Source organism: Podarcis erhardii, assembly GCF_964252035.2.
Source record: "Podarcis erhardii genome assembly, chromosome: 13".
NCBI lineage: Eukaryota > Metazoa > Chordata > Lepidosauria > Squamata > Lacertidae > Podarcis > Podarcis erhardii.
Genome location: NC_138502.1, coordinates 16401480 through 16419320, shown reverse-complemented (window position 1 = coordinate 16419320; position 17841 = coordinate 16401480). Strand labels below are relative to the sequence as shown.

The 17841-nt window shown below is 43.6% G+C and overlaps 1 protein-coding gene across 3 annotated transcripts in view; it reads left to right on the top strand.

Moving 5' to 3' along the window:
- SHISA7 (shisa family member 7) overlaps positions 1–4348 on the top strand; it is a 31549-nt gene extending 27201 nt beyond the window's left edge. For 2 of the 3 annotated variants that reach the window (XM_081836936.1, XM_081836937.1), the window contains exons 5-6: positions 972–1124; positions 1596–4348. In XM_081836936.1, coding sequence (XP_081693062.1) covers positions 972–1124; positions 1596–2212 — 770 coding nt within the window. In that variant the 3' untranslated portion in view covers positions 2213–4348. The remainder of the gene's footprint in view (positions 1–971; positions 1125–1595) is intronic. The other variant, XM_081836938.1, reaches the window with a different exon arrangement.
- Positions 4349–17841: the final 13493 nt, after the last annotated feature.

The window sequence follows — 17841 nt, the reverse complement described above, 5'->3', positions numbered from 1 at the left end:
TCCCCATCCCTGGTTCCTTTAATTTTCCCACCATTCCTGCATATTCTTATATATCCATTTAGATCTTTTTTCTCCCCTTTCTTCCTTTATAATATATTATACTGCTGAATTTACCTTAATGCTGCCAGCGTTTTCACTTGTTTACAATTATTTTCCAAATACTCCACAACGTTTCCCCACTCCTCTTCACATACTTCGTCTTCTTGCTCTCTTATTTTACCTGTTAGACCTGCTAACTCTGCATAGCCTATCATTTTTAATTGCCAATCCTCCTTTTTAGGGACCTCACTCACCTGCCATTTTGGGGGCTAACAAGATCCGAGCTGCACCCCTTGTGTTCTTATGTCCTTAAGGTCAAGGTGAATCAAGGGAGAGATTCCAGACAGCAGGCACCGTGAAGGGGAAGCTGTGTGTATTTCAGGCAGGCAGCCCAAGACATTTTGGCCCCTGCGGCAAACCCAAAAATGGTACCCTCTCCCCGCCAGGGAAGAAGGGGTGAGGGAAGATCTATATCAGGAACAAGGAGGCGGGAAGAAAGATGAAAATCAGGATCTGCTGTCCAGTAGATCCTGCCGCCTGAGGCAGTCACTTCACCTTGCTTCATGTGTGGCCTGGCCCTGAGTTGAGGATTAACTTGAATGCTGTTTGCAGAGCCAACAGGAGAAGCCTAATGATGAGAAGGATCCTTGCCTTTCTCAAAAGTTAGGGATTCACCAGGTACTGTCTGAATTAAGCACATGCTCTGGGGAACTTAACAGCCATCACTAACCATGTCCACAAGAGTGTGGGAGGACAGTATAATATGGGAACGCCAGAGGTTGTCAGCATTGTCACTTGGATGCTCAGTAAAAAATGACAAATGACTAAATAGGTAGTGTGGAAGCAACTCGTCTTACCAAAACTCCAAATGCCCTGGAAGTCAGTCTGAGTTGAACTAATATGCTTTCTCTTCTTTCTCTGTCCCCTAAAAGATTGGCATGTGAACCACACACCCAGCCACTCAACCACGAAGTACAACACCCTCAGCTGCTCTCGTTCTTTCCACAATCTTTCCCATCTGCCCCCGTCATATGAGACAGCCGTCAAGTCAGAACTTAACCGCTATTCTTCACTCAAGCGCTTGGGTAAGCTGGAGCATTTAGGAAGGGAATACTGGGATGATATTGTTGCTGATCTTCTCCAAAGGCTAATAACTTGAGCCTTTTTCCTCCACGATATAGCAATCTCTTGCTTTCTTTATCATCAACCCTGACCCTGTTTTCTCTATACTGAAAATTTTCACACTTGGGCTTACATTGCCATTGAGCCTCTCCTGGGCTCCTTATGTGACCTGCCTGGCTGTTGATAGCGCAGAAGAAAAACTGCCTTTATAATGCAAATGAGAATTTTAGCCAATGTATGTATTATAAATTGTTTGAGGGCCAAATGTGATTTTATTGCTTTGTCAGTCCATTTCACATACCGATCATGAGGTGTGTGTGTTTCTTGGGTGTGGCGGGTGTCTGTTTCCCCCTTCTCTTTCGTCATCTTCTCCCATCCACCAGTCCACCTTTTCACCATTCAGTGACATCTTACTTATCTCCCCTATCTCCCAGCAGCTGAGAAGGACTTGGATGAATTCTATGCCAAACGGAGGCATCTTGCCGAACTGACCCGAGGGACTCTGCCCTTACATGCCATGAAGATGAACTACGACACGGATGCTTACTCCGAGAAGTCCCACAACCCGCGGCGCGTCATGTCACAGGAACACATCCTTTCCGATGGTGGCGGTGGAGGGGGAAGCTACCGCCCATCTCACTACGACTACACCATTCCTCGAGAGCGCGTCATATCTCATGAGCACCTCCTCTCCCGTGAAAACTTGCATTCTCAGGAGCGCCTGCTGTCTCCTGAGCGTCTTCATCAGCGTACAGGTCCCTTCCAGGAGATGCATCTGGGCCACCAGAAGGCCCTCTCTCAGACCAACGTCTGCGCCAGCAGCACTCCCATGCTTGAGCACCACCACGTGATGATGAAGAACTCTCACCCCACCTCCAACAACTCCCCCAAGGCATCTGCTCCTTGGGACGGCAGTACTAGCCAGGCTGCCACCCGGCGCCAAGGCTTTGCAGCCAAGAGGCAAAGCACCATTGATCAAGTCCAGTTCATCCCTGGGCACCACCCAACCCAACACCTCCCTACTGGCAGCAAGAACGAGGTCACCGTGTGAGAGGCCCCTAATCCCCAACTCAGGTTGATTTGACTTTTCAAGGCCATATTTCTCTACCCTTTTCTGCTCCACCCCACCCTTTCTTTGGTGCTCACCATCTTGGGGCTCCTTTTGTTTTTTTAAAGCCCTATGGCCTCCATCTTGGTTGATGTCAAGTCCTAGTCTGGTCTTTGATAATGATACCATCTCAGTCTTCACTGGCTTTTGATGGTGTCCAACCGACCTGCCAGGTCTTGACAATCTTTGATGATGACGTTGGCTGTCAGTATTTAATGACATCAACACTATGGCTCATGGTCAAGATGCAATGGTGTCAAGGCCAGCTTGGTTTCTTAGAGGAAACCTACTGCACAATCTTGGTCAGTTTCTGAAGATGTCAAAATTAGTAGGTCTCATGTATTAGATTCTGCTGCTATCTCTTCCCATAGTCTGTTGACATCACTGCTGTCCAGATCTGATTACATCAAGGCTGAAAGAGACTAGGCCTGTGGATCCTTCACAGCATCAATAACGTAGCCTTGGTGATAGTTTTGGGTCATGTTATAATTGCCAGGTCCCATCAGTCTTTGATAACAACAACACTAGTGTTGTCCGTCAACATTTGATGGCATCATTTCTGTGGGCTTTGTCTCAGACTTTTGAAGACTGAAGACAACCGCTGTGGATTTATTATGAGGTTGGCAAACTCTGTCTCTGGTACTCCAAGCGCTGTGAGCATTGCCAACCCTTGTGGATGCTCCATTGACCAACTGACACCATCAACACCATCAATGGTGTCAACACTGTGGACTCTGTCAGCTGCAGATGATGTAAGCGCTGTGGGTCTTGTTGACCTCTGATGCCCACACCATCAACATTTGATGGTGTCAACACTGTGGACCTTTGATGACATCAACATTATGTGACTTGTCAGTTATAGATGATGTCAATGGAGAGAACGTTTTGTCAGTATATTGATTGTGATATAACCCATCAGGGCATCACATGGACTGATGACGTCAGATGTGTAGGTATTGTCAATACTGTATGATGTTGGGGCAAAACAGTTGTACCGATGTTTGAAAAGGCCTTGTCAACCATTTGATGATAGTACTGCCAATCTTGATGATTAAGAATGATGTCAAAGTTCCTGTGCCTGTCACCTATTGATGATTTCAGCACAATGGATTCAGCCAGTAGCTACCAATATCAAAAGTAGCCAGGCTCTGCAATGATGTTGACTTTTAGTGACTTCATCACTGTGGGCCTCATCCACCTTTGTTGACATCACTGACTGCTTTGAGCTCATCCACTTCGAACGAAGTCACCTCCTTGGGGCTTCATCTGTTTTATGGCTGGGATCAACACCTTGGACCTAGTTCATGCCAGCACCTTTGTAGGAGGGCCAGGGGCATCTGGCCCTACTGGTGCACAACATGAGGGCATAAATGATCTGATGGCATGGCCACACCATTTGTTCATGCCGTGGCAAAGGAAACAGATGTGAGCCCCCTCCCTGCTCCTTCCTGACATGCACTCCAAGACGAGAAAAGTGGGTCCTGGTGGGCAACCCTCTTGTCTTGTTGCATCCAATATTGAGTTTGGTCACTACTTGAAGGTGCAGGAAGTGGAGCTTTACACACACCCTTTGCAACTCTCATCCCACACATCCCATCCTTGTTTTATAACCTTGCCAGGACTCTGCCCGTAAGGGATCTAGGGCAGGGTCAGGTCCACCCTCTGCCTGCTTCTGCTGTACATATCTTTATATATTGCTAGCACTCTGTCAATTTTTCTAGTGCTTTTTATTTACCTCCCAGTTACTGGGGGTATCCATCAATGCCTGTTCTTTGGTTCTCGTGAGTGTAGCTTTTAAAGGAGTCTCGGCTCTTTCAAACATTATTCTAATAAACAAACTTCCCACTATCCCTCCCTTTCCTTGCCCCCAATTATGCTCAGGACTCTTAAAAAATCCACTTTTACATCTTCTTTCTAGTAACTTTTCTGAATATTTTTTGTTTTTTTTTAATTAAATGAGGAGATATAAAGAGTATGGCCAGCATTCAGCAGATGATGAAAGATAAAAGTATTTTTAAATGGAATTGGTTTTATTAATAGTATCCTCCCTCCTGAGTCTTAAATTTCGTTCTTGAAATATTTATTTCACGTTCTGGGCTGTTTTAGCTGAAAGAAGTGTGCCCAGATTGAATTTTTATTTTCAGATGCTACAATCCTATGCACATTTACTCAGAAGAAAGTCTAATTTAACTCAGCAGGGTTTACTTCTGAGTAGACATGTACAGGATTTAATGTAAATCAGTTTTGTTTCACCTACCTCTGTCAATGGGTGGAGTTTTGCAGGGGAACCTAATTTTCTTTTTTTAAAAAAAAGTATTTTTAAAATAACATGCTTGATAGTGGAAATATTTTTGTTTTCTATTTTTCCCCTGACTCTGAATGACTCTGCACATTCAGACTGGGGCAGAGAAAGGGACACCATTTGTACTAGAAAGGAAAAAAAGTGAAGTACTGAATTTATATCAGCAGGTTTGTATACCTCAAAATTAACAAGCTTGGCAATGAACTTTTAGTCAGAGGGACAATCAAGTTGTAGGGATAAAATTCTGGGCAGTATATCAAAAAACATCGCTGCCGAGATCAGAAATATGTGAGATGTTGAAGATTTTGGAAATGTATGACTCTTTCAAATGTCATCCGTTTCCAAATACAGGTGGATTTTTGTTTCAGCACTTAGTTTTGATCACTTTATTTTCTCTTCATTTTGACATTACTTTAGCTTTCACTCTTGCTCCTATGTAACTTCTTAGAGATCCTTTCCCAGTTCAGAAAAAGCTACAGCCTGTCTCTATTTCTCCCTCTAGCTGTCCCTGATGGGCCCTGTATAACTTGTACATATAGCAGTGCCAGGCTGTAGTTTAGGGTACTGTAATTCACCCCAGTAGCCCCTGGAGGGGCAGATAATGATCCTCTTGCAGTCTAAAGCCATCTTGCGCACATCTCTGCCTCTTTTCCTCCTTGTTCAGTACCATACCCCTTTTTCTTCCCTACCAAACTCTAAACAAGGGCTAATGAACCCCCACCTTCACCCCGTTCTTCTTTCTGGGGCTGGCGGGTTATATTTTTCGTTTGTGAACTTCTCAATGCAAAACCTTGAAAGAGGCAATGGTGATGGGTACAATATTCTTCCGAGAGAGAGAGAGAGAGAGAGAGAGCGCGCATTGTTGGAAAGGGGCACTTGGTAGGTAACTAATTTGAGGACTTGCAACTCTGGAGCAGGATCTGGGCAGAATCAGAGAGCAGTCCATTTTGTTTTCAAACTTACAGCCTTGTGGGAATTCTTTCCACATGGACTAATCTGTAGGAGAGCCCAAGCATGTGGCAAAGGATGGTGTGCAGCAGTTTTGAATTCCTACTGCTTTCACACTAGGGCCCTTTAGTGCTAAGGGAGACATTGTTTCCACACAATTAGGGCTTGACCACACCAGAGTTTATTGTGTGTTTGCATTTCCTGTTTAATTTGCATAGTCCACATGATGTTACCTTAAAATGACACCAGCCTTGATGCTTCTGCTCTGTAAATTCAGGTTTACCTGATGCAGAGATAATTAAATAAGTTGGGAGAAATCAGACTCCAAACAACTCCACTCAGGATCACAAATGAATTGTTTCAGTGTTTCTGGGTGGGTGGATCAACTGTACTTTCTGCTGCTCCCCTTTCTATGCCCACTAGTTCCTCAAGGATTTCGTTTCTTTTTTTGTTTTCCTCCTGAATGGAGGAATGTATATTTTTCTTTTGATCTCTCAGATTTGCACAAAACCAGAAAGCTGCACGAGCAAATCACATGAACAAATTCAACACCCGATGTATAGAGCAGCTATCTGGGGGGAAAATGTGCTGAGAGCTTACAACTGCTTTCATGTCTTTTCTAGCCTGCTAGTAAGCACCACTAGGAGCTTAACTTTATATTTCTATAGCTTTGGATCCCTCAGATGTTAACAAAACTGGAAAACTGCCCAAGCAAATGACACTCGCCATATTTCTAGCTAGCTATGTGTATCTATTAGATATAGATGTTTTCTTTTGATTCCTCAGATTTGCACAAAACCAGAAAATTGCACAAGCAAATTTACAATTGCCTGTGTGCTTTTGTACACTTCTTGGGCAGGGAAATTTGTGTGCATGCCCTGTCGGCATTTAGTTGGCATTACAGAATCAGCAGATTAGAAGGCAGGGACAAACATTAAAAGGGACGCCTACTGGTGTGAACTGGAAAAACCTAAGTTTCTCCTCATATACAAATTCAAATGTATGCTGGTGTGGACCAGTTTGGTATAATTTGAATGTGTGGGGGGGGGAGTGGAGTAACAGCAAAATAATGTTCAAATGTGGACGAGCCCTTGGAGCAGGGGTCAGCAACCTTTTTCAGCAATGGGCCGGTCCATCAGACCATGTGGTGGGCCGGACTATATTTTGAAAATAAAAATAAAAATGAACAAATTCCTATGCCCCACAAATAACCCAGAGATGTATTTTAAATAAAAGCACACATTCTACTCATGTAAAAATACGCTGATTCCCGGACTGTCTGTGGGCCGGATTTAGAAGGCGATTGGGCCGCATCCGGCCCCTGAGCCTTAGGTTGCATACCCCTGCCTTAGAGGAAAGTAGAATTATGGTAAAATGGCACAAGCATTTAATATAACACAATATATTATCCATAGTCAAGATCCTCCTATTGTTAGTCATAAGAAAGGCCCACCAACATTAAGCACAAGTTTCCTTTTGTAGCTTCAGCCTGCTTTATTTCTTCCACCTGATGAAGCCTGTTTGGTAATTAGTGAATAACAGCCTGTTAATTGCACCTTGAATAGCCTCTCTTGATTGCTCCAGTAGACTTTAATTGCTGATTTTCTCTTGCTATTTTTATAGTGAAATTGCTTTATTTTGCAATATGTATTTTTAAAAATAAATAATAATAATGAAAGAAATGCAGTAATTAAATCAACTTTCCCTTTAGGAACCCAAACTGACATTGAGGCATATTATTGAGAACCTGTTATAGACTTCTAGGTTTTAAAACTTCAGCGCACACACAAACCAGTTTATCATAGCTCCTAGCCCAAGAGAGGCAGAAAGGTCAGGCTGCTTTCCTTGGTTTAAAGCTTGCAGGCAGCTGAAAAGAACAGCAACAGAAGTAATCCTAAAAGCAGACAGATCTCACTTATAACCTGATTGACATAATGTTGGATTTTTATTTAAGATTTTTAGCAGCCAGAAGGCTTGGGTGAAGGCAGCAGGAACCTGAGGAAACTGTTCCCACATAATGAGGCTTTCAATATCAGAAGAATTTCCAACCCACGATCTCTTGGACTGGTTCCAAGAATGGGCAGGGGGACACAAACTTCTGAAAGGTGAGAGCCCCCTAGCCCCATAAGTGCCAATACCTTATCAGGTCAGCTATCACAATTGTGCTTGAAATACACAGGGGTGCATTTTTAGAAGCTGCATTAATGTTTAAAGATCCATGAAAATATTGCGAGCCATTTTCTGAGGTTTGGAGCATTTTTTGATGAGGTTCGTTCTGCCAACATATATCACTTCTGCGTTTCTCTTACAAATTGATAGGAGTACAATTGTACTCCAAGAGAACTGTGGGCAGCAGCTGGGAGGTGTCCTATTTGGTAGTGGAATTAGAGGCCTAGGAAGACTGGGAACGCGATGGAAACGGCAGGATTAATGTAGGGAGTAATGTTCATTTAGTTGCTTGGCCTTCCCCTGCCGCTGGCCCTCAGAGAAACCAGATCATTATCACTAAACCGGAGCAAGTGACAATCAGGTTTTCTCTGGATTGAGGTTTGCTCCAATTTATCACTGAAAAGCAAGTTGTCTGGCAGAAAGCAATGGGCATATTAATATGTGTGTGAGAGAAGTGACTATTCAAAGTGTGTGAGGCAAAGCAGCCAACTCCTAGGGGTTGAGGGGTCTTCGCCCCCCCTAAAATATTTGAGGGGGCTGCCCCCCCCCAGTTGATGGGCATTGCCATTTCAAATAGTGTGCGTGCACTGTGTCACGTGACCTGGACCCTCCCCCCCAATATTTTATTCAAGTTGGCATCCCTGATGTTAGATAGGTGTGACTTATTATGGGGAATGTATGGGAAGCGGTTCAGACAGTCCTTTCTGTTATGGGAACACAGGAGAGAGTTGCAGAAAACGGAGTGAGCAGAGAGTGTGTGTCTGTGTGTTCCTGGTTTTGAGGAATGAATGGCTAATCAACAAAGATTGCTTCATTTATTTTACTGCTGGCTGGTTCTAGCTAGCCTTGATTACGACTTCCTCAAAATAAGCTTGTAAAGGGGCCTCTCCACCATCTTGGGCACCTTCCGCTGCTGCTTTCACTGCTCTTCTTGTAGTGTGAAATCTAGAGAATGTAGGGTATCTTTTGGGATGACCTTTTCCAAAATCGATTTCCTTTCTAAGATTGTTCCTTTAAGGGCAATCTCTTATTCTAAAATTTCACTGGAAATTTCCTTCCTTTTGAAGCTGAGCTGTAATCTCCCTCCCTCTAGAGTCCGTGTGGAGACTTCTTCCTTCAGCAGGTGTGTTAGAGAGTCCATACTTTTTCTAGAAAAAAGTTGATGTATTCCTGTTTGTATAATTGACCAGCTCTTTCATCAAATCACTGTTAGGTAGGATTCTTTCTGTTCCTAGAAATGACTCCCTCTTCATAAAATTAGGATGGTAGTTGCTTCATCCTAGGGGTGGGTACTCCTTCCCTCTAGAATGAAACTGGACAACTTCTAAATTTGCCAACAGACCCCTCCTTTTTGTGTTGGATTAGAATCTTGCACTTTAAAAAGTTGGTTTGTTATAGCCCTTCTTCTGGGGTTAATTTTCCTCCTTTTTAGAGTGGGATCCAACCATACTCTTCCAACTACTTCCAATGGCAGGCTGAGGGGCCCTTATTGTGTGAAAAAGGAAAAAAAGTTATGGAGAACTTCCATTGCCTGCTGGCATGCATACTCATCAACAGCTGTGATTTTGGTTAGGCTTTTTGTTTTGTTAATAGGAGAAAAAGAAGAACCATGTATTATAAATATATATGTATATGTATTGAACGGAGACTGTTTGGGAACCACTGATGTCTCTTTCGCTCATGAACCATGTGACAAAATATTAAAATAAGCCATACACACGGTCATACCAGCAAGCCCAGACCTGAAAGCATCAGGTGTTCATCCCAGTTCACCAGTGGGATGAGATAGACTCAATCATGGGTGGGCTGGGAGGTATGTTGGCGAACCCAACAAAGTTGTGTGCAATTCTATACGTGAGTGTTAGTGCCCTGGATCTTCCTGCAGCATGCTTCTCCCAAACATTAAAATGTGGTACAGGGTCACTCCCCACCTAACTAGTTTTCTTTGTGGAAAAGTTCATACAAGAAAGTAGAGGGTTACAGTAATGGGTGAACCACAGTGTACTGGTGTGTCCCATGGCTGCTTGAACAGTCTCTATTCAGTATGCAAATAATGTGTGGCATGCTTCTAGCAATAAGGTACAGGGGTTATCTTAGAGTAGGAAAATAATAATATATGAAGCAGCCCACAGTGGACCTTCTGAATGAGAGGGAGAGATATCTCATCCCACCCCACCTCACCTATGTACCTGAAGACCAGTTGAGACACTCTGCAAAGCCATTGAGGGTTAGGAGGTCCTAACAAGCTACATGATGTGATTAGCAACCCCACACATGTGGGAATTAGCATGTTGGACGGTGCGGGGAACAGGGAGAGATTTCATTGGCACCAGTACTCAAAGCACCTGGTGTTTAATTTTGTTAAAATCATTATGTGATTGGTCATGATTAGCAATCACTGCATTAACATAGTATTCAATTGACATAATATATGCAGTTATACCCTTAGAAAGAGTGTCCAAATCAGTATGGGGTATTCAGGGGAGAGAAGCATGAACTTTAGGGGGCCTGTCCAGGATTGAAAGGTCTCCTTCATACACTAACAGCAGATTTACATTCAGTCTCGTCTCTGTTGCAGCTTGGTCTGTTTCAGGAGTTGTAAAATATGAGCATTTTCCTCTGAAAGAGCTGCATAACTTTTGATTAATTTTCACAGATACTGGGTATCCAATGAAACAGTTCTGCTAGCACAAGAACGTTTATGTGCTCAGTGGAACTTCTCCAGTCTCTCATCTCCTCATGTGTCACCTCCATGACCCCAAATTCTGTCCTGGAGGCTTTGGGGAACAGATTTAGTGGAAGTATGGGGTGGGGTGGGGTGGGGGGGAGAAAGAGTGGGAAAGTTCCATTGCACAGCAAAAAGCCCCTGTGCTAGCGGATCTGTTTTGTTTGATACCAACCATTATTTGTGAATACTAATCAAAAGTGAAGCAGCCATTTCAGAGGAAAATTCTAGTATTCTGTTTTGTTAGGTGCATGGGGAGGAGAGACGTACTGGAGAATGTGGGTGGTACCTATTTCCCTTCACTGCTTGATCAACAGAGATCATTGCAAAGTTGTTGCTCTGTAGGTTGAAGCCAACCACATTGCCACTGCAACCCTGCTTCTTGGAAAACTCTGGATTGAGACCACAGCACATTGCGGGGGTGGGGGTGGGGTGGGGTGGGGCCAACTGTACACATGGGTAATTCCCTGGCTTTGCTTCTGGATATTTTAAACAAAAAGCAGCCACAAAAAGCTGAAATTGGGAGTGGAGGTCAAATGGAGAGAAAAGGAGCTTCCCACTGGTCCTTCCCTTCCTGCCCCTGGTCCATTCAGAATGCCCCAGATGTTTTTAAGAATGATGTGCAGTGCCTGCATCATTTTCCGTAGAAATGGGGAAGCAGTGGTAGAAATAGTTTTGAACAGAAGAACAGGCGAAAAGGTTCAACAACCCCTCCCTTCTTCCCAGGTCACAGACATTTAAAGCATCCTTATACCACTTGAACAATCATGGCTTCTCCCAAAGAATCCTGGGAACTGTGGTTTGTTAATGGTGCAGAGAGTAGTTAGGAGACCTCACAAAGCTACAATTCCCTTTATCCTTAACAAACTACAATTCCCAGGATTCCTTGGAGGAAGCCATGTCTGTTAAAGTGGTATAATAGTGCTTTGAATGGATGATGTGGATGTGACCACTCTCTTAATTACGATTTCTAAGCCTGCTTTGCATTTAAATTAACATGTTGGGAGGAAGAATAAAAAACTACCGATCATATGTACATTCCCATCCCACTGTCTTACACCTTCACTGTCCCTTAAAGAGTAGATTTCTCCTCAACCACCCCACTTCCTCTCAATGTTAAAAAAAAATATCACATTGCACACAACTTTCTGGGTGCCAGATTTACCATGCAATCCAGTGCATCATTACTCAGAAGTAAATTCCATTATGTTCAGTGGGATTTACTCCTAGGGAAGTGTGTATAAGACTGCAGCCTTAATCAGGTAAAATTAAATGCTATTTAAAGAACCAAACAAACAAAAACAACAAAACACACATGACCATTTACAAAAGAGTACAAAATTTAACCGAAACAGGTTCCATCTGGTAGGAGTTATAAGCAAAACTCCACAGTATCTGGGCTTATTTCCCCCAGGCCCAAGAGTCGATGTTGTTTAAGGGACAGATCCATTTGTTATAAAGTTTCTCTAGAATTGCTGTAATTTTGTTTTTCAATAAACTAATGTTTCCAGCTGCTCCTGGTGTATTTTTCCCTCCTCCATTGATAGACAATGTTGCTGAAATACAGATGGCTCTGGAATGGCTAATTAAATGGGGATCACGTTTTCTGGGGGCAGATGCTTCTGTAGAGATCTATCATAATTTTGCACTAAATACCACACTTCTATACAGTTTAAACACCCTTTAGCTTCAGTTACATTCTAATATGCATCTGGCTTCACCATCAGGGAGTTGCCCCAGGTGGTAGATTTCAGGCAAGAAACTCAATGAATTGCTTTTAAAACTTTTTTTGGAAAAGTAAATCTTGTGTTAAATGTCTTTGCACTCAGTTCTGTAAACTGTAGTGATACTGGAGTTATAAAGCTGGGTTTGGGAGTGCCAAAGTGATGGGGAAGGAGTGTGCTTTGTCGTAGTAAAACCTATATGCATACATAAATACATCACAACAGCATTACCAGCATTACCAGTTTGGGGAGAATTGTATGGGGTGGGAAGTAAGGGCAGTTGAATCCCACCTCCCAATGTCTTGGTTTGGTCATGTGCTCACTCAGACAGGACCAAGTGTACTCACTAATCAACACTGAGATAAACTGTTTGATGTCTAATACATTCCTCTGCTTCTATTTATCATGTGTACAGAAACAGAGATAAAATTTGTAAAAATCCTCAACCCTGCATGTTAACATTTATTTAACTATGCGTTTGTTTTTCGTTTTCTGCCATGCAGGTGGCATTTCTATAAAACCAGTCTGCTAAAACCATTGAAAAAGCATAATAAAACATCAGTTAAATCAAACATTTTTGCCTTAACAGTGCAATCCTATGTACATCGACCCAGCAGTAAACCCCATTGAGCTCAATGGGATTTACTCCCAGGCGAGTGTGTATAGAATTGAGGCCTACAGGCAAAATATGCCCTGATTATAAGGCCCAATTATAAGTCTGAAATCAAGTGTATTATCTTAGCAGAAGTATATGTGTGCCAAATGCAGCTTTCTATCTGTTCTGCAAGTATCCTAACAGTTCCCACTGCATGCCCCATGAGCGAGCCTGTTGGTAAGGCTCAAGTATTTTTATATATGTAATATCTATCTACAATATATTGGTTGTTAGTATTATTCTAAGTATAGCCATATTTTATCAATCATAGGAGTGATGTCTATTTTAGCTCCTAGGTATCAGCCTTTTAAATTTTTATTTCCTTTGTGTAAATTTTTGGGCTGGTTTGGCCATCCTCAGCTGCAAGACCCTTTTCCTAATTCTGTTTATTAGGTAGATATAAATCTTGTTCCAAACCAGGAGTGGAAAACTTCAGGCCTGGGACAGAGGATGTGGCCCTCTAGGCTTCTCTACCTGGCCCTCAGAATTCTCCCCAGACACATCTCCACATGCTTCACACCCTCCTTGAGTATTTGTACCTGGCTGGAATGTGTCCTTGAGCTCCCGATAAGGTCTCTTGCTTGTCTGGATGGAGGAGAGAGAGCTGAAGGAGTAGAAACTAGCCTATTGTACAAAGGAAACGTTTCCATTCCTTGCTCTGCACAATTTTGCCTCTGGCATATGGCTAGCCTAGAAGGTTATTGTGCTCCTCCACAGCATCAAAAAGTCAACTATGTTCCCAGTGATTTATGTATATCCGACCTGTTTTACCAGACCAAAGGACAGTGTTTTAGCCACATAACAATATTGCAGCAGTAGGTTCAGGATAAGAACCATTATGAGATATTCACAGCTGAGCAGCGATTTGAAGCTGATTTTTTTCACATCCAAACCTAATACTTTATAGCACGATCCTGCTCAGAAGTGAGTCCTGTTTAATTCAATGGGGTTTACTCCTGGGTAACTAGGGTTAGGATTGCAGCTGCTCTACACCAGCTCTAGGAAAGATATTGTGTTCAAATTGAGACATACATACCAAAAACAAAACACCCCACCAAACACACATACACAGAGCTTTGCCTTTCATTGTGGGTGTCCCCCCCCCCGCTCCGCCCGCTTATAAAACATGCAGAAGAAGGGGTGGGGGGAAGGATGCTGAGCAAATGAAAGATTTGAAAATGAATTGACCACCAGCCTGGGGAAGCAATACTGCAGCAACCAGATTTAATCCTTGTGTGGAGCAACGACAGAGACGTGTTGAGAAGTACCGGTACATGTTATTTAACATTTATTTCAAACATTTTACAGAACTTGAAAGTTCCCTGTCAACCATCTGAAGAAGGAAAAAGGCCAGTATGTTGAAACATCAACCCCAGCTAATGCATGCTGCTGCCAGTCCTGTATTAAGCACTGTTAATATTTGAGATTATCTCCCCTGCTTCAAATATGACTGGTTGAGTTAATATCTATCTCCACACCTCATTCACATTCAAGATTATCTCCCTAAGCAAGCAATTTGCATATATCACCTCATTAGTATTCTTCAGCAGCTAATCTCAGCTCATGCTGTGCTGGGGATCACCCCCCTCCCTAGTAATTCATTAACATTCAAGCTTACTTTATTATAGCAGGGCTGTCAGATAGAAGGCCAAGGATTGATTAGGCCTCATGGGGTCTCCAGTGTAGCCTGCAGCATCCTTCCACATTCCACCCAATGCAATCACTTTCAAGGCCACAAGTGGATGCTCTTTCCGCTAGCTAAGCAAAGGGACTCTTGGCAATGGCTGCTATTGCATCCCAGGGCATCAACCCCTCTTGAATTGTATTCATGACTATTAAGTAGTGAAGTGAGCATAGCACTGAGTAACATTTGCTACAATCCGCAACCTAGTTCCTGCTTTCATTTATTTTTGTTCCTTTTTGTTCCAGTGCCCCACACCCAACACTACTTGCTTTTAAAACATTTCTAGTTCACACATACAAAGGTCTTCACAGGAATCACTCACAAGGAAGTAGGCCAGTGGCAAGGAACTTGTGTGCCTTCAGATGTTGGACTAAAGGTAAAAGTAAAAAGGTAAAGGACCCCTGGACAGTTAAGTCCAGTCAAAGGCGACTATGGGGTTGCGGCACTCATCTCGCTTTCAGGCTGAGGGGCCCATGTTTGTCCACAGAGAGTTTTCCGGATCATGTGGTCAGCATGACTAAACCACTACTGGCGCACGAAGGACCGTAATGAAACGCTATTTACCTTCCTGCCACAGCGGTACCTATTTATCTACTTGCACTGGTGTGCTTTTGAACTGCTAGGTTGGCAGGAGCTGGGACAAAGCAACGGGAGCTTACCCGTCATGGGGATTCGAACCACTAACTTTCTGATCAGCAAGCCCAAGAGGCTCAGTGGTTTAGACCACAGAGCCAACTGCCATCATCCCTGACTATTGGCCATGCTAGCTGATGAGAGTCAAGCGAAGGCTTGCCATATTTCCTGACATGTCCTTGGTTTTGGGTGTAAAAACGGCATCAGGAAATTTTTGCTGAAACAGCAAAATGTCAGGTGAAACCCGGATGTATGGCAATGTGATGGGAAAAGCAGTGGAAACAGCTCAAAAAGCTTAACATCACTTTGTGGGAGGGAGGTTTTCCTAAAATGGCTACAGCAACACCTGCAGGACCAATGTGATGCATCCCTGAAGCAAACTCCTACTATGTGCTTTTAAAATGCGTATGGTGCATGTGCCTCTCAAACTTGAGCCTTCAGCAGGACCATAGCATGGCAGAAAAGGGGTCTATCCCTTCTCCTCCTCCATGGACCCAATCTGCTGTTAGCCATGGAAAAGCAAAATTTGCTTGCTAAGAAATGTAACAACTCAGGTTTTCTTCTCTGTAACTCATAGCAGCTCCCAATGAGCAATGTGGCTGCAGCTTAGGGGAATGTGGCTGCACCTCTTCATCTTCCATGGGTGCCCAGAAAAGGGCTTCTGATGTAGACCCCAGGGTCCAAGTGTGTTTCTATGGGAAGAGGTGGCCCCCCCTGTGCTATTTTGGGAAGAAGGGCAAGCTATAAATTTAATAAGTAAATAAGGCTTTATAGATCAAAACCAGAACCTTGAATAGACTCTGGAAATCTGATAATGCTGTATTCTACTGGTAAAATGTGTCCTTATGCAGCGAAGGCAAAATGGTAGCTTTACATTTATGCACAAAAAACCATGCAATCATCATCTAAGGCCTTTTTTTCATGTGCCTCGTCCACAAGGGTCCGGAGGGTGGCAAAACAAGAACGGGCCTTTTCTGCAGTGGCTCCCTGTTTGTGGAATGCTGTCCCCAGGGAGGCTTGCCTGGCACCTTCATTATACACCTTTAAGCAGGGGAAAACGTTCCTCTTCAACCATGCCTTTGGTGGATTAACATCCTATATTTTTCTAAATGTGTTTGTGGGAGGTGGGGTTATTGTTCTGTTCTTGTTTTTATGTATTTTGTGTCAACCCATTCAACAAATAACAATTAAACACAAAACAGTGGAATAATTAAAGGGGGGGGGCAGATTCCAGCTCCTGAGGGGGAATTAAAGGATGCACAAGGGGTACACAATCCATAACATTCAGCAGTGTGGATGGGCACTAAGAAGACCCTTGTGGGAATCAGGTCAAAAGTGCACCTAGTCCATTCTGTTCTCATAGAGTCGCAACTATACACCTCTGGGAAGCCCACAAGCAGGATACTTAGTGTAAAAGCAACTATTCCCACTTGCAGGGGTGAAACTAGGTTTTATTTTACTCAGGTCAAAGACCCAGTTTGGCACACCCACCCATGTGCATTTGCATACACCTTCCTCTTTGGCAATCACTCAATAGCTGAGTAAGATTGTCTTAACAATGAGTCCATAAGTGACTGTGGAGGCCAATTTTGGATCCACACATCCTTCCACAGTGGGCACATAGGTTTCTGGACGAGTTGATCATGGTGAGGGTTTGCCAAGTGTGCCTTCCTCTTAGCACGTTTCTCCCATTCATCCTGCGTTTGAGCTTCAAAGCCCACGACACCTTTGGTAAAGGCTGTTCTCCATGTGGAGCACTTGCAGGCCAGTGTTTCCCAGTTGTTGGTGTTTATACTACATTTTAAAAGATTTGCTTTTGTCGACCACCAGCATTATGCTTTCCACTCAGGCTGGCAGCCTCTGTGGGGGCTTCATGGGGGGCAACAATGTTGCAGCTGCTGCACTGCCCACTTGTGTTATCTTCAGCAACTGATATGGCAACATGGCCATTTTAAGCCAAGGTAAACCTTTGTGCCGATTCTCTCTCTCAGTGTAGTCCTCTGTCTACTCAGATGTGAGCCCCATTACAATCAACGAGGCTTAACTCCCAAGTAAGTGAACAGAGGTTTGCAGCCTTAATCATGAACGCCTTCAGAGAGCAGTTGCAGTCTAAAGATGTTTCCAGTGAGAAGGAAGTTCCTTCACAGATGGTGCTAATGGCAGCTGTCAAGTGTGTATGTCCATGAACATTATTGAGGACAGGATGGTTGAGAACATCTCGAACTGGTCGCCCGAGCAGTCATTTCCCCTGTTAAGCCCCACCCGCTTCTTAATGTATCCCGTCATTATGCATAATTATTAGACGAAATATATTTAACTTGTTCAGCCCTAATTAGCTGCTTCCTGTCGTCAGTTGGGCGGGTTTACTTTTCTCATTTGGCCAATTAGGAACCTGCCCGCTTTGTTTGAATAAGGAAGAACCAGGGGCAGAGCTTTCCCCGCAGCCAGACACTTTTTCGTCGCCTATTGGCTACATCGCTACGTCAAGTTACTATTTCTCCGAGCCGCGTCTCTCGCGCACTCTCACATTCTATTGGCGAAACGGCGCGTCAGTCGAAGGATTTGAAATTCGCCCCCACCCAGTTTCTTCCCGCAACCGTTAGCAGATAAACAAACTATAGTCCCTTTAAACGCCGCTTTCAACAAACGTTCGTATTCAAATCCGTCCAATCAGGCACTATAGCGCCGCCTCTCCACTACGCCTCTCCTCATTGGCTGCCGGCCGTCGCGGA